We start from the raw sequence: 27794 nt of genomic DNA, 5'->3' as shown, positions 1-27794 counted from the left end.
TTGTTATAGCTGCTATTGTTGGATAGGACAGAAATGGAGAGAGGAGGGGAAGACAGAGGAGGAGAGAAAGATAGACACCTGCAGACCTGCTTCACCACTTGTGAAGCGACCCCCCTGCAGGTGGGGAGCTGGGGGCTCAAACAGGATCCTTTAGCGATGGAGTCTGAGCTGTTTCCTGGAATCCTGTTAAAAAACAGCTGTGGATGTGGAGAAATTCTGCTATAGGCAAATGTGGACTTCCATTTCTCTATGTGTTACGTAATGTTTACACAACCCCTTCTGAAACTCAAATGCGAGTCAGTTACGTTGGAAGCTTCTAAAAATGCAGAATCTGACCCAGTGGAACCCTCTGCATCTTTTTTTTTTAATTTCTTTATTGGGGAATTAATGTTTTACATTCGACAGTAAATACAATAGTTTGTACACCCTCTGCATCTTCCAACCAATATCTAAATGTTATTAGTGTTTTGGCTCCCCAACCACTCATGTAGCAAATAACCGAAGGACAAGAACCGCCTCGATCTGTTTTAACCAAAGTGTCTGACAAAGGAGATTTCTAAATACTCCGGTTGAGTGGACTCTCTTCCTCCAGATCCTAAGGACTTTCACTTACGCAGGCTTCAGATCACAAGTCACACACTCACGCGATCACATACTAGTCAAAGCATCTTTCTCTCTCCCTTCCTTCCTTTTTCATGAAAAGCAGTGTATCCTTGACATTCCCAACCCAGACCCCTTTAGTCCCTGAGCGCAACGCCTTAGTTGAGAGGATTCCCTGGGTCACGAACCCACTTATGTGCGCCTCCGTCTGTTCTGGGAGTCACAACAGTGAGTCAGTCCACTGGCCCAGACCTCTGGTCTCTGCGGCTAACGACCCAGGAACAACTGAGCAACAGCCTGCAGCCAGCGCCTGGCAGCCGGGTCTGTGCGACGCGGGGGCAGCCCAGGCGCTCGGGAGAAGGCGGGAGGAAGCCCGCGGAAGAGCTGCCCCATTGGACAGTCCAGGTCGGGAGAGTCCAAAGCCACGGGGCAGGGGGCGAACGGGACCGACGGGCCGTTGTAGACATGGCCAGAAGAGAATGACAGCACATATCCGGGCCAGAAAGAGAATTCAAGGAGTGTTTACCGGAAAAGACCGCTGAAACATTGACTTCCGAGGCTCCGCGCGAGCCTTGGCGGACTCGGGCTGGGCCCGGGCCTCCTGCAGGGAGCAGTAGAGAGCGCGTCGTCTAGAGCGGCCCCGGCTCGAGGGGGCGTGGGAAAGTGCCGCGGGGAGAGCTGGGAAACTCCCGCCGTCCACCACCATCTTGCTCTCCGGGAAGCCGGCGGTGACCGAGGGTCAGAGCAATCTTGAGCCATGAAGCTGCTGGGCAAGGCCGGGTCGTTCTCGGTGAGCACAGCCCGTCGGTTTCGGGAAGGGCCGGTAGGAGTGTGGTCAGCGAGGTGATACGGGCCAGGAGGGGGCCCAGGGCCTCGGGCTCGCGTCTGCCCTTCAGCTGAACCCTGCGGGGCCGGCGGGCAGCAGGCGGGCCGGGCCGGGCCGGGCATGGGCGGCCCATTCGGCGCTCCGAGCCCAGGAGGCCCGGCCCCAGCCCGGGCCCCGGCCCCGGGAGTGTCGCGGAGAGACCCGACTGTGCGTGGAGGCGCCGCGGCTCGGAGGAGGCCTCTCTGAAGGTCAAGGCTGCGTGGAGGGAGGGGCCCCGCGAGACCTGGCGCGGCCCCTGCGGCCTCCGCTGCTCCGTGCGGGGCAGAGCGTCGGCTCCCTTCGCGGGTCGATGGGCTCGAGAGTCAGAGACCGAGAGACCTGCGGGTCTGTCCGCGGTGCCCGGAGCTTGGTGTTTCCTGGGCGTCCTGACAGCGCCGCGCTCCTCCTGCTGCTGCTGCTCCTCCTTCAAGCCCTTAGTGACATCTAGCTATTGCATGGGGGGGGGGGGGGAATCCTCAGTTGTCAGTGTCATGGCACAGGGGAGCCAGAGGGGTGAAGGTGGAACTGTCAAATACAATTTTCTTTTTCCAGTAAGGAAAACTCAAAAGGTAAACAGTTGGAGAGGACCCAATGTCAACGAGCCGCGGTGAACTCGGAAGCAGTTACCAATGTTTCTGATGATTGTTAACACTTGCCGTGCACGAGAACAGCTTTATTCACAACGTCGTCATTAAAACAAAATGATGTCGTAGTTGGGTCACGAGTCCTAGGATGATGATTTGCAGCCGACTTGAATGGGAGAACTTAGAGGAAGCCTGTCACCAGTAAAGTGTCGCTTTGTGCACATATTTGAGGGGAAGGCACTTGCATCTCCTTGGACAAAGGGACTGTGGGTTCGTCGTAACTCAACTGCTGGGCCATATAACTTAAATTTTACCTTTTGGAAAAATCAAAAACCCAAGTCACAGGTGGGATTAATGATAAAGTACCCAGCAAGCTAAATAAGTGGTGATAGAGCAAACGTAGTTAGCTTTAAATTATAATTTCTAAAGACTAACAGCAAATGGAAACTAGCAACCAACTTGGTAATAGCGCCAATGCTGAATGCACAACACACAATCTTTGATGCCCCAGAGTGTGGAAATTTGTCTCTGATGGGAGTCCTTAGGGAAACTCCAGCTGTCACATTTTCATTTCATTTTAGGAATATCAAGTTGTTTTAACTTTTAACATCTTCACTAATAACATCATGAACCTTAAACACAATCAAAATCAAAAACATAATAATAAATTATGCATGTGGGTTCCCTTCCAGTGGCTTCATATTATATACCAAGACTCTACTGTAGATGAAACATAGTAGCCAAAGTAGATAAAAGTTAGTCTTAATATAGCAGACAAGAGAATAAAGCTACTTTGGAGAAAGTTTTGTTTATTATTTTTTGTCTTATGGTTACTAAAGTGAATAAGGAGATGAAGTTATTTTAAAATCTATTATAAAAGGAAGAGGTGTGTATGTGCTTTTCCTACAGTTTAAAAAAAAAAAAAACCAAAGCAGAACTGGAATCACCTGAGTATTTGATAAGATAGTTAAAAGACAAAAGAAACTACAGTCATTCTATACATGGTAAAATTCTTTACGTGGTAAAATATGAGCGTGTAGAACTAGTATTGCTTCAGACCCTTCAAAGCATAAGCAAGGTGAATAAAATGGTGGCTCTGTGAGTCCATAAAGGAATGAGTTGAATTCTCCCATGGATTTCTTTTATCACAGAAACCCTCAGTTGCTTGCACACACTACACAGCGATGCGCTGTTACAAGAACTGTGTGTAACCTGTCTTTTTTGTGTATGTTTTTTAGAGATTCTACTCTCTCAAAGTTGCTCCCAAAATTAAAGCCCCAGCTGCCCCTGCGGGAGTGCCTGTACAGCCTCAGGACCTTGAGGTTAGTCCCACCCAGTCCCACCACAGCCCAAACTGGCCTTCCTCACCTTGGTAACAAAGACAGTAATCACATCTCTTTATTTTAAACATAGTTTACCAGATTACCCAACGGCTTAGTGATTGCTTCTCTGGAAAATTATGCTCCTGCGTCAAGAATTGGTTTGTTCATTAAAGCGGGCAGTAGGTACGAGGACCCCAACAGCCTAGGAACCTCTCATTTGCTTCGCCTTGCGTCCAGTTTGGTAAGCGTCTTTGCTACTTCATGTCTAGAAATACTATAGTATACTCATCCTCCAGAAAAGAAAATTGAAGGTAGCGTCCCTTTGTTAGTTTTGTGGGACAGTTACAACATGATAAGCCAGGTGGCTTAAGCAGAAATGTATCGTCTCACTGCTTTAGAGGCTAAAAAGTCACAGGCGAGGAGTTTATCTCTTATGATATAATAACAATAATAATAGGAGATAAACTCCTTCTAAATGCTAAGAGAAATCTCTGTTTGCCTCGCCCTAGCATCTGGTGGCTGCCAGGAATCTTTGGTGTCCCCAACTTAGTGCTGCATTGTTCCATTCTCTGCTTTTGTTGTCATGTGACCTTTCTATACCCCATCCAGATTCCCCTCTTAATGTAGTTTTACAGTCTTATTAGACTTAGAGTCCACTTAGTCCAATATGACCTCATTGTAAATACAACGTCCAGGGTTATTTTCAAATAAGGTTACATTCATTGGTCATGAATTTGGGGGGGGACATTACACTCCTGATACAACATGGAAAAGCACAGGACATTTGTCATAGAGAAACATTACAATAGTATTAGTCTGAATGTTATTGCTAAAGTGTAAGAAGTCGGGGGCAGGTGGTGGCGCACCTGGTTGAGTGCACGTGTTACAATGCGCAAGGACCTAGGTTCAAGCCCCTGGTCCCCACCTGCAAGGGGAAAGCTTCACAAATGGTGAAGCAGGGCTGCAGGTGTCTCTCTGTCTCTCTCCCTCTCTGTCTCCCCCCCTCCTCTCAACTTCTGTCTGTCTCTATCCAATAAATAAAGGTAATTTAAAAAAAAGAAGTCAGTAAAGAAAATGACTGCTGGTGTTAAGCACCACCATGTGCACAGACCCAAGTTTGTGCTCCCTCTCCCCACCTGCAAGGTCAGGGCAATGGGGGAAGGGGTGCTTTATAAGTGGTGCAGGTGTTTCTCTGTCCTGTCAAACAAAGGAAGAAAAAAATAATAAAGACCTCCAGGAGCAATAGATTCGTTTTGCAGGCACTGAGCCCCAGCAATAACCCTCCTGGTGGCAAAAGAAAAAAGAAAGTGGGCAGAGGGTAGATAGCATAATGGTTATGCAAAGAGGCTCTCATGCCTGAGGCTCCCCGGTTCAATCCCCCAAACTGCCACAAACCAGAACTTGAACAGAGCTCTGGTAAAATAAATAAATAAATATGACCAATCAGAGTTATTTCTCATGCAACTCTCTTCCAGAATAGACAAATGAATCAAGTAAATTTCTATGCAATAACTGAACTTTTATTTAAATATACTTTATATTTAAAAATGTACTTTTTGCTTAATGTTTTTATAATTCTTTTATGTTTTTTGGGTTTTTTTTTCTTTTTAACTACTTATTACTGGAGAGAGACAGAGAAATTGAGAAGGGAGGGGGAGATAGGGAAAGATACAGACACCTGCAGCCCTGCTTCACCACTCGTGAAGCTTTCTCCCTGCAGGCAGGGACCAGAGACTTGAACCCCAGTCCTTGTGCAATATGTGTGCTCTTAACCAGGTGCACCATCATCTGGTCCCACTTTTTTTTTTTTTATATAACTCTTACACTAAAAAAGGACCTACTATATAGATACAGTTCTTTTTAAATGCAGTGGTAATCAAACATTAGGTGTTGATATGGCATAATGTTTGGCAGACAGCATTAAAAAAAAAACTACTAAAAAAAGTTTTCTCTTTTTCTAGACTTCAAAAGGCGCTTCATCTTTCAAGATAACTCGTGGAATTGAAGCAGTTGGTGGTAAATTGAGGTTTGTTTGGGGGAAAAAAAAAAACTAATGGGAAGTAAGTAGTAAAAGATAAACACAAAGCAGAGGAGAGAGAGCCAGAGTATCACCCTATCATTTTCTTGTTTTAAATATTTTTACTGTTAAAAATATTTAATGAAAACATTTTTTGTTTTATTGTCTATACTGGTTTGTACTAAAGAGTAATTGGCTTAAGAGAGATAAAAGGGGAAGAATATTCTTCTGACTTAGACCATTTCCATTTGTTTCCTGTTCAGTGTGACTGCAACAAGAGAAAACATGGCTTACACTGTGGAGTGTCTGCGGGATGATGTGTAAGTACCTGTGTTAGGACACCTGGTGTTAAAGGAAGAGTGAGCTGTTCAGCTCTTGTGGCCCTTGTGCTTTGTGCCATGTGTACTTAGCCCGCTGTGCTACTGCCCAACTCCCCAGTTCTAGCCATTCTTAATGTGCCTTTGTGTCCTCCTTAGCGTGGGGATTATTCTTCTATTACATCCTCACGCTTTCCATAAGGACCAACGTTGAGTATTGAGAACATTGCAGTTACGTAGAATGTATGCCTTCCGTTCTTGCCACTTCTCTCTTAATCGTGATGTCTTCTTCAGTGATATCCTAATGGAGTTCCTGCTCAATGTCACCACAGCACCAGAATTTCGTCGTTGGGAGGTCAATGACCTTCAGTCTCAGTTAAAGATTGACAAAGCAGTGGCCTTCCAGAATCCACAAGCTCGTAAGTATATCCTCAGACTGCATTTCTATTCTAAGATACTAGGTTTTGTTTTGTTTTTAGGATGTATTTATTTAGTGACAAGTGACAGAACCAAAGCATCTAGCATTTACAACACCAGAAATTAAGCTCAGGCCCTCATGCTTACAAGTCTAGTACCCTACATGCTATGCTAGCTCCCAGGCCATGATACTGACTTTTTGAGTTCATTGTAGGAGAGGAGAAGTGCTATTGAATTTTTTTCCCCTCCTGAGACCTTCCAGTTGATACCAGGTACCATTGTCCAGGCAGATGCAGGCATGTAGAAGCTACTGTCATTTAATCTTTTTTTTTTTTTTCCCCAGAGCACTACTCAGCTCTGGTTTATAGTGGTGTGGGGGATTGAACCTGGCACTTTGGAGCCTCAGGCATGAAAGTCTCATTGAGTAACCACTATCCTATTTGTCCTTGCCTACATTTAATCTCATTTGTTTAGCTGTCAGAGAAATGTCCCAACTAAAAATAAAGATTTTTTTTTTTAATAAAACCAGCATATTTGTTCATCTAAGAGTTGGAGAGATAGTTCATCAGGTAGGCTGTGTGCCTTGCCGTGCACTTGGCCCAGGTTTGAGCCCTGGTGTCACATGGGAGGTGCCGTGTGTGTGTGTGTGTGTGTGTGTGTGTGTGTGTGTGTGTGTGTGTGTTTGTCTCAGAGTGGATGTGTGCAGATGAACATAAATATGTGGAATCAGTAAATGTTTAAAATGTTAGACTAATTGAATTCTGAAAGTTCCTAGAGGTTAAATGATAAAAACTTCAAATCAGGGCTGGGCAGTGGTGCACCAGGTCAAGTGCACATAGCACGAAGGACAGGGACTGGCTCAAGGATTCTGGCTCAAGCCCCTAACTCCCCACCTGCAGGGGGGGGTCACTTCACTGGCAGTGAAGCAAGTCTGCAGGTGTCTCTCTGTTTCTCTCCATTTTTTATCTTCCTCTCTCCTCTCAATTTCTCTCTGTCGTATCCAATAAAATGAAAAAATGGCCACCAGGAGCAGTGGATTCGTAGTGCCAAGCCCCAGAAATAACCCTAGAGGCAAAAAATAATTAATAGATAAATAAAATTTTCAAGTCTTCATACTTGAATGCTGTAAGATAGCCACAGTTGTGTAGTCACTTGACTTCTAGGCTCCAGAAATGTTGTTATTTAATTTACACTACTTCATCCATTTATTTTACAGGTATCATTGAAAATTTGCATGCTGCAGCATACAAAAACACCTTGGCTAATTCCTTGTATTGTCCTGACTATAGGATTGGGAAAGTGACATCAGACCAGGTACATAGTAATCAAAGTGCTTACTCTCATATTAAACTGAGTGTTTTCATTGCAAATTTCTTTCCTAATTTTCTAATCTTAATGTAAATCTACACAGTCTTGTGTTTGTTTCATAAATTCGTTTTTAACTAAAAACCTGGACATTTAACTGAAAAAAGCTTTAATTTCAAAAGGAAAGTGTTCGCTACAGAAAATCTTGAAAACAAAGACAAGCAAAGTGAAAGGAAATAAAAATATCTCACCTACCTAAGGGCACTCAGTGTTGATGTCTAGGTATACTTTCTTCGAGACCCTTGTCTGTGTGATAGATGATTTTTAAAACTGTGCTTTCTTATAATCATGTGACTAAAAGTCTTCCTTCTAACCCCTCCCCCCATATGTAGGTAAGGAGCTTCCTACTTCCTTTGCTCCTGTTCCACCGTTAGCCTACTCATTAACTCAGTTACTGTCTCCAGCACAAGAGCCTTACTCTGCTCTCAATACAGATTTGTCAGATCACAGTCATCTGTGCATCAGAGAGCTTTGATTTCAAAATGTTGAATGTTAAAGCTGCAAGTGTAGCATGTATATGTGATCTTAAATTCCTACCCTCACCACCCAACACCCCCCCCATTTTTTGAAGATATTAGAAAAAATTAATGATTATCAGCAGTTTTTTATTTAAGAAACGATAAATTAACAAATCCATAGGGTAGGAGGGGTACAACTCCACACAATTCCCACCACCCAATCTCCATATCCCACCCCCTCCCCTGATAGCTTTCCCATTCTCTATCCCTCTGGGAGCATGGACCCAGGGTCATTGTCAGTTGCAGAAGGTGGAGGTCTGGCTTCTGTAATTGCTTCCCCGCTGAACATGGGCGTTGACTGGTCGGTCCATACTCCCAGTCTGCCTCTCTCTTTCCCTAGTAGGGTGGGTCTCTGGGGAAGCGGAGCTCCAGGACACATTGGTGTGGTCTTCAGTCCAGGGAAGCCTGGCCGGCATCCTGATGGCATCTGGAACCTGGTGACTGAAAAGAGAGTTAACATACAAAGCCAAACAAATTGTTGAGCAATCATGGACCCAAAGGTTGGAATAGTGGAGAGGAAGTGTTAGGGGGGTACTCTCTGCAAACTCTATTGTACTTCTGCTTTCAGGTATATATTTTGCAGTAGTTTATGGATACGTGTGAACATATGCTCTCTCTCACAGAAATTGGTGTATATCTAGGTTTTGGGTCTTCGTTAGAAAGTGAACCACCGGGGGTAGATAGCATAGTGGTTATGCAAAGAGACTGTCATGCCTAAGGCTCCGAAGTCCCAGGTTCAATCCCCTGCACCACCATAAGCCAGAGCTGAGTAGTGCTCTGGTGTTTCTCTGTATCTTTCTCTCTCTGCATCTCTTTCAAAAATAAAATAAATAAAATACTTTAAAAAAAAAAAAAGAAAGAAAGAAAGTGAACCACCTGGGATGTAATTAGAGAATAGTATGTAAGGAAAGGTCTCACCCGAGTAATGAAGCTGAAGGGTTGTCATTCCACATATGAAGTCTCTGGACGCAGTCTGAGCTGAAGCATGTTGAGGTGGCAATCGTTGTGTTGAATAGGTTGCGATCGGCAGATGCAGTATTATTTGATATGGATTGGGAGAGGCATACGGGAAAGTGGGCCATATCCAAAGGTTCAAGGACTGGGGGAAGTAGAGGCTCTATAGTGGAGATGTGAGGTTCCTGCTGTCTTAGGGTTCAAAAAGATGATGGAAAGTTAATGTTATCGTCACATTATTTGGTAATTGGGTTAACTTTGAAAAGTCCTTCTGTTAGGGTTTGCTGTACAGTACCCAGTATCTTGTATATAGCTGTGCTATTGGATGCTTCTGATCTACTTGGTCTAGGCTTTTGAGAGAGTCCGCACATCAAATACACATCCTATATATTAAAAAGACTCAGTCTGTGTTTTAAAAACTTCGAGACATACAATTAATTTTCCCCCTCTCATATTAATTATCTAGTGATTTATATGACTACACTTTACTAGGAGTGTACATAAACACCATTCCCACCACCAAAAGACAGTGACCCATCCCTCCCACCCACTCCCACCCCCCACTGGCCCAAGAAGCTGCATGTCTACCCCTCACCACAGGGTTTTTACTTTGGTGCCCTACTTACAATTTAGTCAGGTCCTGCTTTTAGTTTCCCTTTCAGATCTTCTTACTCAACTTCTGTTGATGAGTGGGATCATCCCATACTCATCTTTATCTTTCTGACTTAGCTCACTTAACATAATTCCTTCTAGCTCTGTCCAAACTGGGTCAGAGAAGGTGGGTTCATTGTTCTTGATAGCTGCATAGTATTCCATTGTGTATATATACCACAGCTTTCTCAGCCACTCATCTGTTGTTGGGCACCTGGGTTGCTTCCAGGTTTTAGCTATTATGAATTGTGCTGCTATGAACATAGGAGTACACACCTCTTTTTGGTTGGGTGTTATGGAGTCCTTGGGGTATAACCCCAGGAGAGGAATTACTGGATCATATGGAAGGTCCATGTCTAACCTTGTGAGAGTTTTCCAGACTGCTCTCCACAGAGGCTGTACCAATTTACATTCCCACCAGCAATGTAAAAGGGTTCCTCTGTCCCCACAACCTCTCCAGCATTTGTTTTCCTTTATTTATTTATTCCCTTTTGTTGCCCTTGTTGTTTTATTGTTGTAGTTATTATTGTTGTTGTTGTTGGATAGGACAGAGAGAAAAGGGGAAGACAGAGAGGAGGAGAGAAAGATAGACACCTGCAGACCTGCTTCACCGCCTGTGAAGTGACTCCCCTGCAGGTGGGGAGCCAGGGTTCGAACCGGGATCCTTATGTCGGTCCTTGTGCTTTGCGCCACCTGCGCTTAACCCGCTGCGCTACAGCCTGACTCCCGAGCTCTTTATGTATTATGGTGATTAGTTTCTTGTCTGATGTATGGCATGTGAAGATCTTCTCCAATTCTGTGAGGGGTCTCTTTGTTTAATAGTTTCCTTGGATGTGCAGAAGCTTTTCAATTTGATGTAGTCCCATTGGTTTGTTTCTGCTTTAGTCTTCCTTGCAATTGGGTTTGATTCATCAAAGATGTCCTTGAGGTGTAGGTGGGAAAGTGTTTTACCAATGTTTTCCTCTAAGTATTTGATTGTTTCTGGTCTAACATCCAGGTCTTTGATCCATTTGGAGTTGATTTTTATTTCTGGAGAGATAAAGTAGTTCAATTTCATTCTTCTGCATGTTATAACCCAGTTTTCCCAGCACCATTTATTGAAGAGAGCCTCCTCCTTCCATTTAATGCTTTGGGCCCCCTTATAGATGTCCGTCCATAGGTGTGGGGATATCAGCAGTTTTTAAGGAATATATATGACTTGAAACTTAAGGGTTTTGTTCTTATTTAATTTTTGCTTATCGTACAGAAAACTGAACATACTTTTTTCCTCTTGATTTAACTTATCAATCACTGATTTATTGCCTTTTATTTGTACGGCAATAATTATTCCCAGTTTCCCACACAGCAATACAACCCCCACTAGGTCCTCCGTCATCCTTCTTGGACCTGTACCCCGCTCTTTGTATCAGCTCTTATGCTGCCGGACATTTCATTTTTTTGCAGTTATATGTCTGTATAACCTTTTTTCTGTTTTAACTTCCACAGTTACATTTCTATGTTCAGAACCATTTTACAAGTGCAAGAATGGCTTTAGTTGGACTTGGTGAGTTGAAAATTGCATTTATGTCAGTTTGCTTGTTAAATAGTTTTTTAGGGGCTGTGTGGTGTGGTTGAGCACACATATTACAGTGTGCAAGGACTCCGGTTCAAGCCCCTGATCCCCACCTGCAGGGGGAAAGCTTCAGAGGTGGTGAAGCAGGGCTGCAAGTGTCTGTCTCTTTTCCTCTCTAGCTCCCTCTCTGCACTCAGTTTTTCTCTATCTCCAATAATAAGTAATTTTTAAGAGTAGTTTTTAAACTGTAATTATATGAATACATTATTGAAAAAAATTGAAGACCTGTTTTTGTCAGATGGGCATATATAATAGGATTTTTTTTTTTTTTTCCTCCTCCAGGGTTATTGCTGGGCTCGGTGCCTGCACCATGAATCCACCGCTCCTGGAGGCCTTTTTTTTTCCCCCTTTTGTTGCCCTTGTTGTAGCTTCGTTGTGGTTATTATTATTGCCCTTGTTGACGCAATTCATTGTTGGATAGGACAGAGAGAAATGGAGAGAGGAGGGAAAGACAGAGAAGGGGAGAGAAAGACACCTGCAGACCTGCTTCACCGCCCGTGAAGCGACTCCCCTGCAGGTGGGGAGCCGGGGGCTCGAACCAGGATGCTTACGCCGGTCCCTGCGCTTTGCGCCACATGCGCTTAACCCACTGCGCCACCGCCCGACCCCCATGTAATAGGATTTTAATACTCTTTTTTTGTTTGTTTTCGAAAGCAGAGTTCAGTACTTATTGTAAGCTACTGGCTTTTATTCAATAAGATTTTATTTTAATACATATAATAGAAAAAATATGCAAAGGCATGCACAATTAACTGGGAAAGTCTATGTATATAGCCAGCTATTGTAGAATATGGCCAGCCTTGCTAATTAAACAAATTTCAGTCTATGAGATTTACAAAAACCATTAAAACCAGAGTTTGAAGGCCCCCCCAACCCCCTTCTGAAAGGGAGAAACTTCACACAGTGAAGCAGGTCTGCAGGCGTCTTTCCCTCTCCCTATTTATCCCTCCTCTCTCAATTTCTCTCTGCCCTGTCTAATACAAAAAGGGGGGGTGGGGGAGGAGTGGCTGCCAGGATCATGGATTCATCAGGCAGGCACCAAACCCAAAGTTATGACCTTAGTGGCAAAAAAAAAAAAAAAAGAAGAAGAAGAAAGAAAATAAGGTTAATGTTAATACACGTGTAGAAAAAAGACTTAGTGAATGTTTGTCAGTTGTTGTTGTTAAAATTCGGCGGCTCCAGCTGGCCGGGCTAGCTTCACGGGCGGGTAACAGAGACGTGGAGACAACAGCTGGGCAGGGAAGCTGTATTTCTTTATTCAGGAACAACGATTCATAAACTAAGACAAACTAATCACCAAACAGAACTCTGCTGCCTCTTACCCCGTGGCGGCACCAAGCACTCTCTAACTCTGCCACTCTCCAACTCTGGAACTCTCGAACTCTGTCGGGTTCCTAGGGGCGGGGCCAAGCGGGTCCGCGAAACTAACAGGACTGATCCAATTTTCTTGGCGGGGGAGAACTAGAACAACCCAATGTAAAGCATACAACAAGTTGTATCTCCAGGAGAGTGAATTTTACGAAGTCTGGTTCTAGCTTATTTTTGCTCCTATTGAAACAGGTGTGAGTCATCCTGTTCTAAAGCAAGTTGCTGAACAGTTCCTCAACATGAGGGGAGGGCTTGGCTTGTCTGGGCCAAAGGCCAAATACCGCGGAGGTAAGTATTTTGTTCTCTTCAGGTTAATTTATCAGACTAGTCTCCTTCCCTCTTCCTACACACATACACACACACACACACACACACACACTATTGAATTAAATTGCATGGTTGTCTCATATTAGGCATGTTTTGTGTGTTTGGGAAAGGGCAAGATGGCATGATTGAGACTACCACACCACAGAAAAGCTTGGATTTTTATTGGGTTAAAGCTATGCTGATAAGGGGGTGAAGCATCAGAAATGGTGAAGCAGTGCTGCAGGTCTCTCTCCCTCTCTATCTACCCCCCCCTGCAATTTTCTCTCTATATATCCCAAATAAGTAAAATATATATATTAATATATATTATATTTTTAAAATATTTATTTATTAATGAGAAAGATAGGAGGAGAGACAGAGAGAAAGAACCAGAAATCACTCTGGTACATCTGCTGCCGGGGATTGAACTCAGGACCTCATGCTTGAGAGTCCAATGCTTTATCCACTGCGCCACTTCCCAGACAACCAGGTGGCTCAGTGAATAAAGCATTGGACTCTCAAGCATGAGGTCCTGAGTTCAATCCCCGGCAGCAGATGTACCAGAGTAATGTCTGGTTCTTTCTCTCTGTCTCTCCTCCTATCTTTCTCATTAATAAATAAGTTTTTTTTAAAAATCTATGCTGAAGACAATTCTGAGGAATAAAGCCATCGACAGCCAAGTCACTTTCTTCTTCACTGTCTACATGGTTGCAGGTGAGATTCGAGAACAGAACGGGGACAGCCTCGTCCATGCCGCTGTTGTTGCAGAAAGTGCCGCCATAGGAAGCGCAGAAGCAAACGCATTTAGTGTCCTCCAGCATGTCCTCGGCGCCGGGCCACATGTCAAGAGGGGCAGCAATGCCACAAGCTCTCTCTATCAAGCTGCTGCCAAAGGAACTAACCAGCCTTTTGATGTGAGTCTGGGCACTGGGAGCCATTTCTCTTGTTTGCAAAGGCTTAGTGCTTAGAATTTGGTGCTGATAACCTGCCCTTTAAACTTAGTGTGAGGAGCCTGGGAAGTGGCATAGTGGAGAAAGCATTGAACTCTAGCTCAGGCGTGAGGTCCTGAGTTTGATTCCTAAATGGCTACGATTTTTTATTATTTAAAATGAGCAGTCAGGGAGGTGGGACAGTGAGCAGGTGCTTTCCTTACCTGCATAAGGTCCCAGGTTCAACCCCTAGCATCAGTATGACAAAGTGGTACTCTGATAGGTCCTATTCTTTCTCACTCTGACAGTTTTTCTCTCTCAAAAGAGTTTTGAAGGTTTTGCTTTTTAATTTTAAGATGAACACATGGTCTTTATAAAATTGAAGAGATAGCCAGGTGTGATTTTAATACCCTAATGGGTCTATCAGAAGTTTATGGGGCGGGGAGACCCTGGCGGTGGTGCACTTGGTTGAGTGCATAAGTTGCCATGTGCAAGGATCTGGCTTCAAACCCCTGCTCCCACCTGTAGAAGGGATTCCTCATAAGCCGTGAAGCAAAACCTGCAGGTATCTCTCTACCTCTCTCCTCAATCTCAATGTCTTATCAAATGGGGGGGGTGGACAGCAAAAAGTGGCCACTTGGAGTAATGGATTTGCCATCACCAAGACACAGAAATAACCCTGGTGGCAATAAAAATAAATTAATCCTAAGTGACATAAGTCCAGTGACATCATTTTTTTAAAGTATTTATTTATTTATGAACAAGAATAGATCAGCACCTTATCTGAGGCACCACCTCCCAGGCTATACCACTAACATAAATTTAGTAGAAATGTCTTCTTCAGTGGTCCAGGACGTGGCACAGTGGATTAAACATTGTACTCTCAAGCATGAGGTCCATATTTTAATCCCCAGCAGCACATGTGCTGGAGCGATGTCTGATTCTTTCTCTCTCCTCCTTTCTCATTAATAAATAAATAAAATCTTTTAAATTTTTTTCCATTTTATGAACAAGTTAGAAAAATAAAATTCTGTTTTTATCAGTCACTAGAAAAAAATTTTTTCGGGAGCCAGGCAGTAGCGTGGCGGGTTAAGTTCACGTGGTGCAAAGCGCAAGGACCAGCAGAAGGGTCCCCGTTCAAACCCCCAGCTCCCCACCTGCAGGGGAGTCACTTCACAGGCGGTGAAGCAAGTGTCTATCTTTCTCTCCCCCTCTCTGTCTTCCCCTTCTCTCTCCATTTCTCTCTGTCCTATCTAACAACGATGACAACAATAATAACTACAACAATAAAAAACAAGGGCAACAAAAGGGGAAATAAATATATATATATATATATATATAAAGTTTTTTTTTAAAAAAAGAAAAATTTTCTTCTTCAGAATTTGGCCAGGAATTTGGAATATGAATAGTATCAGAGTTGCAATTAAACTTCAAGGATGCAGTGCATTACTTCTTAGACTTTATGTAACCAAACCATTAGTTTGCAAACTTAAATTTATACAAAATTGCATGTAACTATAACAATAAGTTAAATGATAGGCCCTCAGAATGCTTCTATAGGGATCTGAATGAGTAAATATGTTGCTGGAGCCTGAAACAAACACATATCTTTAATTATCTTTTTTATTTTAATGAGAGAGATACAGAAAAACCACAGCACTGCTCAGTTCTGTCCTGTGATGGCACTGGGGATTGAGCTGGGGCCATAATGCCTCAGGCATAAAAGTCTTTTATAAAAGAACCTTTATGTTGTCTTCCCATCATCCCAAATGGAATTTGTTTTATGGCTCAAGTGATCCTTATCTAAGTGGTCCACATAGAAGCACTGAGTTAGGGCCAGGGAGACAGCATAATTATTACACAAAAGACTTTTATATCTTAGGCTCCAAGACACCAGGCTCAATTCCAAGCACCACTATAAATCAGAGCTGAGCAGTTCTATGGTTTTTCTCTGTATGACTTCCTCTGTATCTCTCCTATTAGGGTAAAGCAAATACAGTATAATTTAAAAAGGAAGAAGAAGAAGAAAACAAACACTGGGTTAAATCATACTTTTCTTAAGTTTACCACTGGTCAGACAGACTATAGACAACAATCCCCTCTTAGGCAGAAATTAATTTTCTTGCTACCTTGGGCATCTAAATAACAACACCTAAACATAAAACTTCCCCTAACCCTTTGACTTGAATCTGTAGAAGTGAAAGCAAAAAAAAAGCAGCAACCAATAGCAAAGAGAAGAAATCAGGTTTGTCTAATATCAAAACCTTCAGTCTATACCACTGAGCCACACTTGACCTGTGACAGTAACATCCACAAATTAATGCGAGCAGTATCCTTTAGTCATCAAATGAAGCCTCAGAAATACAGCACACACGAAGGGAAATGAGAGATCCACTTTAGAAATGATTCAGTAAAAGTAGTTACAACCACTTGTTCTTAAAGTGGTAATGTATACATATATAAAACACTTCTTCCATGACACCTTAAATGATATATAAGCATATTTTGCCTCTACTATGAAAATACAATTTTATTTTTAAAGAACCAAGGTGTTAGTCTGGTATGTGCAATGCTGGGAATCGAACTCAGGACTTAGGCCTTCATGTTTGAAAGTCCTGTGCTACCACTGTACCACCTCCTCAGCTGTGAAAGTACAAGGTTGGCTTGGTTATACCTGATAGGGTAACAGACTGTAATGTTTCGTTCCAGGTTTCTGCTTTTAATGCCAGTTACTCAGATTCCGGTCTTTTTGGGATTTACACCATCTCACAGGCTGCAGCTGCTGGAGATGTAAGTCGCACGCTCAAATTCTCACAGTTCCTCCATCCCTGTTAGTGGATTTTTACAGAAAATGAAGAGTGTTTGGATGTTGTGACTTACCAGAACTCTGCACCATATAAAGTCAGTGAAATGTTTATGCTGTGGAAGAAACTCAAAAATGTGTGCCAACGCTTCTAGAAAAGAGGAAGACAATCCCTCCTTGGCATTTTATTCTGTTTGGACAGGTGGCGTTGAATGTCTCTGGGACCTCTAAATTGAGAACTCAAGCACAGTCAATGCCAGGATATCTATTTGGGGATCCTCAAGATTTATAGATTACTAAAGTCAGGTGACGGGCCAACAGGATAGTTCATGTGTGTAGTGTTCTGGTTTTGTCGTGCACATGACCTAGGTTTGAGTCTGGCCCAAGCTTCGGTTTGTTTGTTTGTTTGTTTATTTTCCCTTTGTTGTCTTTTTATTGTTGTTGTAGTTGTTGTTGTATAGCCGTTGTTGTTGCATAGGACAGAGAAATCGATAGAGGAAGAGAGAAAGACAGACACCTGCAGACCTGCTTCACCACTTGTGAAGTGACTCCCCTACAGGTGGGGAGCTGGGGGCTCGAACCAGGATCCTTACACTGGTCTTAGCACTTCGCGCCACATGCACTTAACCTGCTGCACTACCGCCTGACTCCCTGTTTGTTTTTTTTACAAGACAATAAGATTATAGGATTATAGTTCCACATCACCCCCGCCACCAAAGTTTCTGTAACACCCCATTTGATACTAGCTGCTGTGGTGTCTTCCCCTCTCCCCCTCTGGTGTGTGTGTGTGTGTGTGTGTGTGTGTGTGTGTGTGTGTGTGTGTGTGTGTGTGTGTGTGTGTGTGTGTGTGTGTGTGTGTAAATGTTGGCCCAGGCATAATGGTTATGCAAAGAGACTTTCATGCCTGATGTGCCAAAGATTCCAGGTTCAGTCTCCAGCACGAGCCAGAGCTGAGTCCTCTGGATTAAAAAAAAAAAAAAGTATTTGTGTGAATGAAAATTCCTGGTACCACCTATAAGCCAGAGCTGAGCGGTGTTGTGGTAAAACAAATTTATATGTTGGAATGGGTGAAATCAATCACCAGATTTATCATGTTATTTATTTGAATAAGTGTTTACCAAGCAGCTACTCATGTCACTGGAATTTTATTATTTCTAACCTTTGGCATCTCATGTGTGAACAAGTTTTACAAGACTTTATATTTATTTTCTCTTTTGTTGCCCTTGTTTTTTATTGTTGTTGTAGTTATTGTGGTTGTTATTGATGTTATCGTTGTTAGGTAGGACAAAGAGAAATGGAGAGAGGAAGGGGAGAGAAAGACACCTGCAGACCTGCTTCCCCACCTGTGAAGCAACTCCCCTGCAGGTGGGGAGCCAGGGGCTCAAACCAGGATCCTTGCCAGTCCTTGCGCTTTGTGCCATGTGCACTTAACCCACTGCACTACCACCCAACTCCCTCAAGACTTTTTTTTTATTATTGATTATTTCCTCCTTATTAAGAGATAGCAGTTGTGATACTTTGAGTTTTTAAGATGTATATTCTATATGTATACGTATCTATATTATTTTGGATAGAGACTAGGGAAAATTGATAGGGGAGGGGGAACTAGAGAGCGAGAAAGGCAGAGAGACACTAGCAGACCTCCTTCACAACTTGTGAAGCTTTCCCCCTGCAGGTGGGGACCGAGGGGGTTTGAACTCAGATCCTTACCCACTGTAACGTGTGCCACTGCCTGGCTCCAAGATGTATTTTATATCTCTGCATTTGCTCTTTCTAAAACTTCTAGTCATCCTCTGCCCTGTTTTTTGTAATAAGTTTGGCTGCCTAAATACTGTGAGTTGTAAAACTAGCTTTTAAGTGGACTTTATGGCCATTCTCTGAAACAAGCCTTCCGTTCTGGGTTTTGCCTCAGTTAGAGGAGTATTGAATTGCTCTAGGAAACTCTAGTACTTGATCAAAAATGACCAGTTTTTCTGCAGTCACTTACGCTGCCCACGTTCTTGTTGCTGTAGAGCCTTGTGTGCAGCGGCTGCAAACAGTGGCCTCCTTGGTGTAGGGAACCAGCCTGCTGCCTCTGTATGTGGCCTTAGGGACCTTGGAGACATCCCTTTCTAGTGAACATGCATGTGTACTCTCATCATGTCCCGGGTCTCGGTTCATACAAGTACGTATGGAGCCTGTGAAAAGCTCTGGAGCACATTGTTCAAGGCTCACCTTGACAAGTCATCATTTCCATCCACCTCAAGCTGCAGAACAAAGACTGTAATTCAGACCCTATTCAGGACCGAGTTCAAATTCCCTATACACCAGGAGATCCACATTTCCAAAAAGGGCGAGTACCAAGTTGACCAGATTGTGCTCATATTCTATCCTAGGTTATCAAGGCGGCCTATAACCAAGTCAAAACAATTGCTCAAGGAAACCTTTCTAGTACAGATGTGCAAGCTGCCAGGTAAGTTTGAGTGTTCCATGTGTGTTTCATATTTCAGTGATTTGAAAGTTGTATTCTTTTTAGTTAAAATAATAGTATACATAAAAGGATTAAGATATGTAAAAAAAAGTATGAATTGAAAATATAACTTACCATTTTGCTTATTTTCTTGACCACTTTTAAGCATAGTTACTGATGCTTTATACATGAGTTCTATTTGATCATGTTTTGAATTTTGAATCTCTCAGAGACTTGGCCCAGGAGGTAGTGCAGCAGATAAAAGGTTACACTCATGGGAGTTGGGCGGTAGCGCACGTGGCGCAAAGCACAAGGACCGACGTGAGGGTCCCAGTTCGAGCCCCCGGCTCCCCACCTGCAGGGGAGTCACTTCACAGGTGGTGAAGCAGGTCTGCAGGGGTCTCTCTGTCTCTCTTCCTCTCTGTCTCCCCCTTCTCTCTCAATTTCTCTCGTCTCTATCCAATAACAAAAAATAAATAAATAAAATAAAAATGTTTTTAAAAATTCAGTGGAAAAAATAAAGATAATAGTTTCTGTGTGGTTAGGCCTGCCACACTTGGATCCATCCATGCTAAACATGGACAGATTTTTTTCCCTTGTCATTGTTCGAACAATACAGTATAACAGCTCTTTACATTGTATGAGATATTACAAGTATCCTAGAGATTAAAGTATATTGGGGTGGTCCGGGAGGTGGCGCAGTAGCTAAAGCACTTGACTCTCAAGCATGAGGTCCTGAGTTCAATCCCCGGCAGCACATGTGCCAGAGTGATGTCTGGTTCTTTCTGTCTCTCCTATCTTTCTCATTAATAAATAAATAAATTAAATATAAAAAAAAAAAGGGACTTAAGCATCCTTGAATGTTGGGTATATGAGGTGAGGGTGAGGGTATTAGAACTATTACCCTTTGTATACTGAAGAATAACTTCACTTTCTCGATAATATATTCCCAGCTGAGTCAAGAGTAATAACACAGAGAGGAAGACTTTGGTTTTCCTCTTCATTGACATAAGACATCTGATTAAAAGAGTTAAGTCTCCTGACTGGTGATTTTTTTTTTTTCTAATTTCCACTGTCCTGATTGGAAGCACAAATAACACTTTGAACTCAGTTCTAGAAGTTTTTCTAACTAGAAGAGGCAGCCTTTGGATAGGGCTGGAAATCAACCTGTATTTTCCAATATTTATTTATGTATTTAAATTTGACATAATTAAGTTAGGACAGTTCAAAATGCGAAACCCAAAACTCAAACTGGCTTCATAATCCTTTAGCATTGCCCACAGGGAAATTATAGCAAGGTGAATTGAAATCCAGGGAAGACCTTTTCAGTCATTTCTCTTTCTGAGTGTATTACTTTTGTTGTAGTGAACATATTTTTAAACAATTGGTCTGGAGGCCAGGTGGTGGCACACCCAGTTAAGTGCACATAGTACGAAGCACAAGGATCCGGTTCGAGCCCCCGTTCCCCACCTGCAGGGGGTCCGCTTCACAAGTGGTGAAGCAGGTCTGTAGGTGTCTGTCTCTCTCTCTCCCTTTCTTTTTTTTTTTATTATTTTTTTAAAAAATTTTTTCTCATATTTTCCCTTTTTGTATATTTATTTTCCCTTTTGTTGCCCTTGTTGTTTTTATTGTTTTAGTTGTTATTGTTGTTGATGTTGTCATTGTTAGATAGGACAGAGAGAAATGGAGAGAGGAGGGGAAGACAGAGAGGGAGAGAGAACCCTTATGCCAGTCTGCGCTTTGCGCCACGTGCGCTTAACCCGCTTCGCTACCGCCTGACTCCCCTCTCTCCCTTTCTATCTCCTCCTCCTCCTCTCTAAATTTCTCTCTGTCCTATCCAATAAAATGGAAACATGGCCACCAGGAGCAATGTATTAGTAGTGCCAGCACTGAGCCTCAGCAAGAACCCTGGATGGAAAAGGAAAACAAACAAACAAAAAAAAAAAAAAAAAGGCTGGCAGAATAGCTCACTTGGATAGTGTGTTGTTGAGTGTATATGTTGTTATGTGCAAGGACCTGGGTTGAAGCTCTATCTGCAGAGAGGAAGCTTCATAAGCAGTGAAGTAATGCTGTAGGTGTCTCTGTCTCTTTGCCTCCCCCTCTCAATTTCAAATAAAATAGAAGTTACAGACTGGTTGTCAGGCGTTAGCGCAGCAGGTGGCGCAAAGCGCAAGGACTGGCTCAATGATCCCAGTTCAAGCCCCTGGCTCCCCACCTGTAGGGGAGTAGCTTCACAAGCGGTGAAGCAGGTCTGCAGGTGTCTATCTTTCTCTCCCCCCTCTGTGTTCCCTCCTCTCTCCATTTCTCTGTCATATCTAACAATGACATAAATAACAACAATAATAATAACTACTACAACAATAAAAAACAAGGACAACAAAAGGGAAAATAAATATACAAAAATTTTAAAAAAAGGTTACATACTTAGGAAAACAAACTCTTAACTAAGTACAATACAATTTTAGTAGATATTTATACATGGAGCCAAGGATTGCTAGGATGCAGTTCTACATGATTACATGAAAAATAGAATATGATGGAATAAATTAATAAAACACTAGGTTTTGATTTATTGAAGAATTATTCAGATTTAATTTATTTAAGAAAATATATTAAATGTAGCACAGTTCTTACAAGGTACAGCCCCATGTAGAAAATGGACTTTGAGTTTTTAATGTCAAGATGTGTTTGATTTCTGCCATCTTGATGCAGTTGATATTTTCTTGTAAGGTTCTTAGTTCTTCCTACAGTGAAAGAAAATAAGGTGTCATTGCAGAGGGAGCAAGTAAATACCTCTTGGTAAAGTTTATTGCAGATAAAAATCACTTTTTTAATTAAGCTGGCAAGGTGATTAAAAAAAAAAAAAACCACTGCGTTAAATCATAATTATCTAAACAGAAGTCTTGCAACACAGTGTCATAAGAAGATAGTTTATTTCAGAGGTAAATAACTCAGTGCCTTATTGAACATCAGCTCCCTTCTGGTAAAATTGTGAACTAAATTTTTATTTTAATTCAAATTGATGGCTTTTGCCCATATTTACCTTCTGAAACTTATAAGACCTATAGCGTTCTTTTCCACCTTCCTTCTCCACCATACCCTACTTCAATGAGACAAATACCTACAAAGACATGGGGCCCAAGGAGTAAGGGTGCTTGCTAAAGAATTGGCACACATCATTCTACTAAGCAGACAGTACTTGAAGAGCCTGCACAGATTTGTTTTAATAAGAATACCTAAAATTAGCGCCCATGATGTCAAGAGGCAAGAATTAGTTCAGTAATTAAAACTTCATATTAAAGCAGTTTCAAGGAGGTCTAAATCCTAGCCGAAAATCAAAAGGCAGTCTGTTGCATTTTCAGTATAATCTTGCATTAACAACTTTCTAATTGATAATGTCAATAATGAGACAGTTGGCAAACTAATGAAATGAATGGAAGCTCCTAGCACTGTAAACGTTCACAGCTGTTCATTTGTATACTTATCAAAATATGGTTAAGACTGGGAACACACTTTAAATTTGCATTGCTCTATAAAACTCAGTTCTGCTTAACTGTACCCCTTTAACGGAACAGGAACAAGCTGAAAGCTGGGTACTTAATGTCATTGGAGTCTTCTGAGGGTTTCCTGGATGAAGTCGGGTCCCAGGCTCTAGTTGCTGGTTCCTATGTGCCACCAACCACAGTCCTTCAGCAGATCGACTCAGTTACTGAAGCTGATGTTGTAAAGGTAAGCAAATGGAAACAGGGAATTTAATTTCGAAAAAAATTGATCAAATGACCTGCTTTCAGAAAGAATGAAGAAAGTTCTTTGGACGGTTATGTCCCTCTGCTGCTTGCTGCCTGTTTACCTGGTATGGCAGCAAGAAGAAGCTCATTGCCATCAGCTCTCTGTAACAGCTTCCATGGTAACTAGATTACCACTGATTACCAACTAAATTACCACCAGGTTAAACCATTTTAAATTCTTAGAGGTCGAGTTGAGTGTCAGATGATGGCACACTGGAGTAAGTGCATATAGTATGAAGCACAAGGATCCTGGTTCCCCACCTGCAGGGGGCTTGCTTCACAAGAGATGAAGCGGGTCTGCAGGTGTCTTTTTAAAAAAAAAAAAAAAAAAAAAAGTCGGGCAATAGCGCAGCGGGTTAAGCACAGGTAGCGCAAAGCGCAAGGACCAGTGTAAGGATCCCAGTTCAAGCCCCTGACTCCTCCCCTGCAGGGGAGTCGCTTCACAGGCAGTGAAGCAGGTGTCTATCTTTGTCTTCCCCTCCTCTCTCCATTTCTCTGTCCTATCTAACAATGACAACATCAATAACAACAACAATAACTAAAAGGGCAACAAGGGGGGAAAAAGCTAGCCTGACATTGACATTGTGGTTGTTGTGGTTGGCTGCTACTCATGCATTATTCTTAGCCTAAGCCACCAGCCTTTGAACTTGGAAGTCACCTAAACAATACCAAGGCATGAGATTTAACTTTGAACAGTGTATTTTTTTATTATTTTTTTATTTATTATATTTATTTTCCCTTTTGTTACCCTTGTTTTTATTGTTGGAGTTATTAATGTCGTTGTTGGAAAGAAATGGAGAAGACGGGGAGAGAAATGGGGAAGACGGGGAGAGAAAGACACTTGCAGACCTGCTTCACTGCCTGTAAAGCGACTCCCCTACAGGTGGGGAGTCGGGCTCAAACTGGAATCCTTACGCCGGTCCTTGTGCTTTGCGCCACGTGCGCTTAACCTACTGTGCTACCGGACTCCCGACAATTAGTGTATTTTTATCAGTCCCAGATTGTCTGCCATTGTGATACAGAAATGGAAAGCGGGGGGGGGGTGGTAGCGCAGTGGGTTAAGCGCACATAGCTCAGAGCAAGGACTGGTGGTCTAAGGATCCCAGTTTGAGCCCCCAGCTCCCCACTTGCAGGGGAGTCGCTTCACAGTGGTGAAGCAGGTCTGCAGGTGTTTGTCTTTTCTCTCCCCCTCTGTCTCCTCTCTCGATTTCCCTCTGTCCTATCCAACAATGACAACAGCAATGGCAACAATTAAAAATAACAAAAATGGGCAACAAAATGGGGAAATTCCCTCCAGGAGCAGTGGATTTATAATGTAGGCACTGAGCCCCGGCAATAACCCTGGCGGCGAGAGGAAAAAAAAAGAAATGGAAAGCTGTAGCCTGTGTTTATTTGCCATTGTTTGGGTTTTCCCTTGTCCTTCTTCTTTTTTAACAAATCACCTCAAGTCTAGCACCCTCTCAAAATGGGTGCCCCTATGACCATACTCAGTCATGCGAGTGGAACAGCTGAGCATCACCATCTCCTGTAGTTGGTTTTCACAAGAGACTGTTATTATACAATTGCTCATGTACAGTGTCCTGTCAGTAAACTCTTGAAATGACAGAATAAATAATTTTATATACTTGACAATATGTCTACTTACTGCTACTGACTTTTTGTTTGTCGTTTGTTTGCTTATAAAAAGGCTGCAAAGACGTTTGTTTCTGGCCAGAAGTCAATGGCAGCAAGTGGAAACTTGGGACACACACCTTTTCTGGATGAGTTGTAATACTGAAGCATAAGCCACAGGCAAGAACAGAGCATTGTCTCAACCCAAAACAGTGAAAACGAAAGTAAAAATCTCTAATATATATATCATCTTTTATCAATGAGGTAAAATATCTTAAGACATAACAGGTAATTACTTTTGGTTGACCTAAAGTCAATAAAATTTTGTTTAAATGTTTTTTTCCTTGCATTCTTTCTATTTGGTTAATCAGCAGTCATTTATTTTATGCTAAAATCTTTGTCTTAAGTGTTATATAGAACAGGAAAGTAAGAAGGACACAGAACCACCAGAAACAGAGAATAGTAACTAAATAAATACTTCTAGGTTATTGATGGCTTTTTAAGCTAAACACAGTTAAAACAAATCTGTCATTGAGGATAAGAATTAAATAGCCCCACTAAGGAAAGAAAGGCAGGCTGGGAGTATGGATCAACCTATCAACACCCATGTTCAGCGGGGAAGCAGTTATAGAAACCAGACCTTCCACCTTCTGCATCCCACAATGACCTGGGGTCCATACTCTCAGAGGGTTAACAAATAGGAAAGCTATCAAGGGAGGAGGGGATGGGATATAGAGTTCTAGTGGTGGGAATTGTGTGGTGTTGTACCCCTTTTATCCTATGGTTTTGTCAGTGTTTCCTTTTTATAAATGAAAAATTAAAAAAAAAACATAAAAAATAAAAAAGAATTAGTCTAGGCTTTACCCTCTTTTTACCTTTTATGCAATGGTTATTTATAGAAAACATTAAAGTCTACTAGTCAAATCCTATATTCCCATTGATTTGTTTTATATGTCTAATTTAACTTTGTTGAATTTTTGTTTTTGTTTTCCCATTTTCTCTCTCTCCCTCATAAGTTTCTGTACTACTATCTCTTTTAAGTAATTAACTTAAAACCCAACCATCAAAAGTAACAGTAAAGCTCAAATCTGAACAACTAACCAAAAAAAAAATGTATCTCTTGTTTCTTTTATGTAGGGCACCTAAAGTTTAAAAAAAAAAGGGAAGCTTCAATATGTAAATAAAAATGGGATACATACCTGACAAACGTGATGGTCTCAACCATGTTCGCACATCTGATACTGGGTTCTTTGGTTGTGTTTTCTAAAAGATGAGGCATTCTTCTCAGAAAGCAGGGTCCTTATGTAATCTGAATAATGTTGCTACTTTGAAAGTAAGGTTTGTAGGGCCTATGGGACCTCAGGGAAGTCTTTGGGTAGGATATCCATTGAAGGTCTCCCAAGGCTTTACAGTGCAATTGAGAAAGAGAACTGCTAAGTCTATACGTTAAGTATAGCCAGCCTGTATACGGCAACACAGATGCCCTGTGACCACAGATATGCAGACCATTCATTCCCTAGTCAACTTGGGATACAGTTGGACCCTTGTGATTAACAACTTGGGCTTCGTCTTCCAGCCAGAATACATCTGAGGCCTCAGAGCCTGAGGAGGAAGAGCTTTCCCTGTCTTGTTTCGACATTGCCCAGTATGGAGAAGGGGATCTCAGTTCTTTCTTTATATCTCCATGGATCATCACATCACAGTTAAGGTGCTTCCCAACACTAACAGTTTGCTGCTTCTTTTTATATCCATGCCATTCTCTGGCAATATACATTGGTCTTGCAGGCCGCTGCTCAGATAATGGTGAGTATCTGTGATATTTAAATCTTGTATCTAAAACTTCGTCCCCATCATCATCGCTGCTTGAGAAAGAATCATCTTTTGTCTCCTCACTCGTCTTCATTGAGCTGTAATTAAAAGACTAGTGAGTGAAACGGAACCTTAATGTCTGAATATTCATCCTTCCCTAACAAGATGAGTGCTAATCTGCTTTGAGTCACAAAAAAAGGTGCAATTTAGTTTTTTTTAATATTTATTTAATTTATTCCCTTTTGTTGCCCTTTTTTTTTTATTGTTGTAGTTACTATTGTTGTCATTGTTGTTGTTGGATAGGACAGAGAGAAATGGAGAGAGGAGAGGTAAGACAGAAGGGGAGAGAAAGATAGACACCTGCAGACCTGCTTCACCGCTTGTGAAGCAACTCCCCTGCAGGTGGGGAGCCAAGGCTCGAACCGGGATCCTTACGCCGGTCCTTGTGCTTTGCACCACCTGCACTTAACCCGCTGTGCTACAGCCTGACTCCCGCAATTTAGTTTTAATGCTATCTTTCTGTGTTGTTTCAATTGCTTTCTCTTTAGAAACACACATATTGTGGTCCGGGAGGTGGCGCAGTGGATAGGGCTTTGGACTCTCAAGGATGAGGTCCCGAGTTCAATTCCCGGCAGCATGTGTACTAGAGTGATGTCTGGTTTTTTTCTCTCTTTCCTATCATTCCTCATGAATAAATAAATAAAATCTTTTTAAAAAAATAAATAAGAAACATCATTTTTTTGTTTGTTTGTTTTAGTAAATGCACTAGCTTTGAGTGTCTATCTTGGATATATAGTTTCATTTTTTATTTATTTACCCTTTTGTTGTCCTTGTTTTTTTATTGTTGTTGTAGTTTTTGTTGTCGTTGTTAGGACAGAGAGAAATGGAGAGAGGAGGGGAAGACAAGAGGGGGAGAGAAAGACAGACACCTGCAGACCTGCTTCACCATTTGTGAAGCAACTCCCCTGCTAATGGGGAGCTGGGGGCTCGAACCGGGATCCTTAAGCCAGTCCTTTCGCTTCGCGCCTCCTGCGCTTAACCCGCTACGCTACCGCCCACCTCCCTGTAGTTTTTATTTTTTACCAGAGCACTTCTCTGCTCTGCTTTATGGTGATGCGGGGGATTGAACCTGGGACCTTGGAGCCTCAGGCATGAGAGTCTGTTTGCATAACCATTATGCTATTTCCCTCACCCCACACTTTTTTTCCTTTTTTTTTTTATTTTTTATTATTATTGGGTAGGACAGAGAGAAATTGAGAGAGGGGGAGATAGAGAGGGAGAGAACAAGCATTCCTCTTGCAAGTGGGGAGCGGGAACTTGAACCCAGAGCCTTTCATGGGTCTTTGCGCTTCAATACTGTATGTACTTAACTAGGTGTGCCACAGCCCAGCCACCTGTAATTTTTTTTTTTTTTTTTACATTGCTAAGTGTAAGTCAAATTCTGCCTTGATTTGTTTCACAGTGTTTTCAGACTTAACACAGACTACCGACCAAAATATTAACTGCACT

At 42.2% G+C, this 27794-nt stretch overlaps 2 protein-coding genes and 1 non-coding gene across 3 annotated transcripts in view; 2 read left to right on the top strand and 1 right to left on the bottom strand.

Moving 5' to 3' along the window:
• The first annotated feature begins 990 nt into the window (after window positions 1–990).
• LOC103107747 (cytochrome b-c1 complex subunit 2, mitochondrial) lies at window positions 991–24813 on the top strand. The gene is made up of 14 exons (XM_060172844.1): window positions 991–1390; window positions 3288–3371; window positions 3463–3612; window positions 5333–5397; window positions 5652–5708; window positions 6000–6124; window positions 7339–7436; window positions 11096–11153; window positions 12783–12878; window positions 13611–13810; window positions 16535–16615; window positions 19004–19080; window positions 22653–22806; window positions 24553–24813. The coding sequence occupies exons 1-14, from the start codon at window positions 1358–1360 to the stop codon at window positions 24634–24636; spliced, it is 1362 nt and encodes a 453-aa protein (XP_060028827.1). The 5' UTR covers window positions 991–1357; the 3' UTR covers window positions 24637–24813.
• LOC132533256 (small nucleolar RNA SNORA70) lies at window positions 18602–18735 on the top strand. The gene has a single exon (XR_009545151.1). It is a non-coding gene; the product is annotated as a small nucleolar RNA SNORA70 (small nucleolar RNA).
• PDZD9 (PDZ domain containing 9) overlaps window positions 21673–27794 on the bottom strand; it is a 23007-nt gene continuing 16885 nt past the window's right edge. The window contains exons 4-6 of the mRNA XM_007516603.3: window positions 25676–26383; window positions 22121–22198; window positions 21673–21821 (exon numbers count right to left, since the gene is read on the bottom strand). Of these exons, the coding sequence (XP_007516665.1) occupies window positions 25993–26383 (391 nt within the window). The 3' untranslated portion in view covers window positions 21673–21821; window positions 22121–22198; window positions 25676–25992. The remainder of the gene's footprint in view (window positions 21822–22120; window positions 22199–25675; window positions 26384–27794) is intronic.

Source organism: Erinaceus europaeus, chromosome 15 (assembly GCF_950295315.1).
Source record: "Erinaceus europaeus chromosome 15, mEriEur2.1, whole genome shotgun sequence".
Classification (NCBI taxonomy): Eukaryota; Metazoa; Chordata; class Mammalia; order Eulipotyphla; family Erinaceidae; genus Erinaceus; species Erinaceus europaeus.
This window is presented reverse-complemented; position numbering and strand designations above follow the sequence as displayed.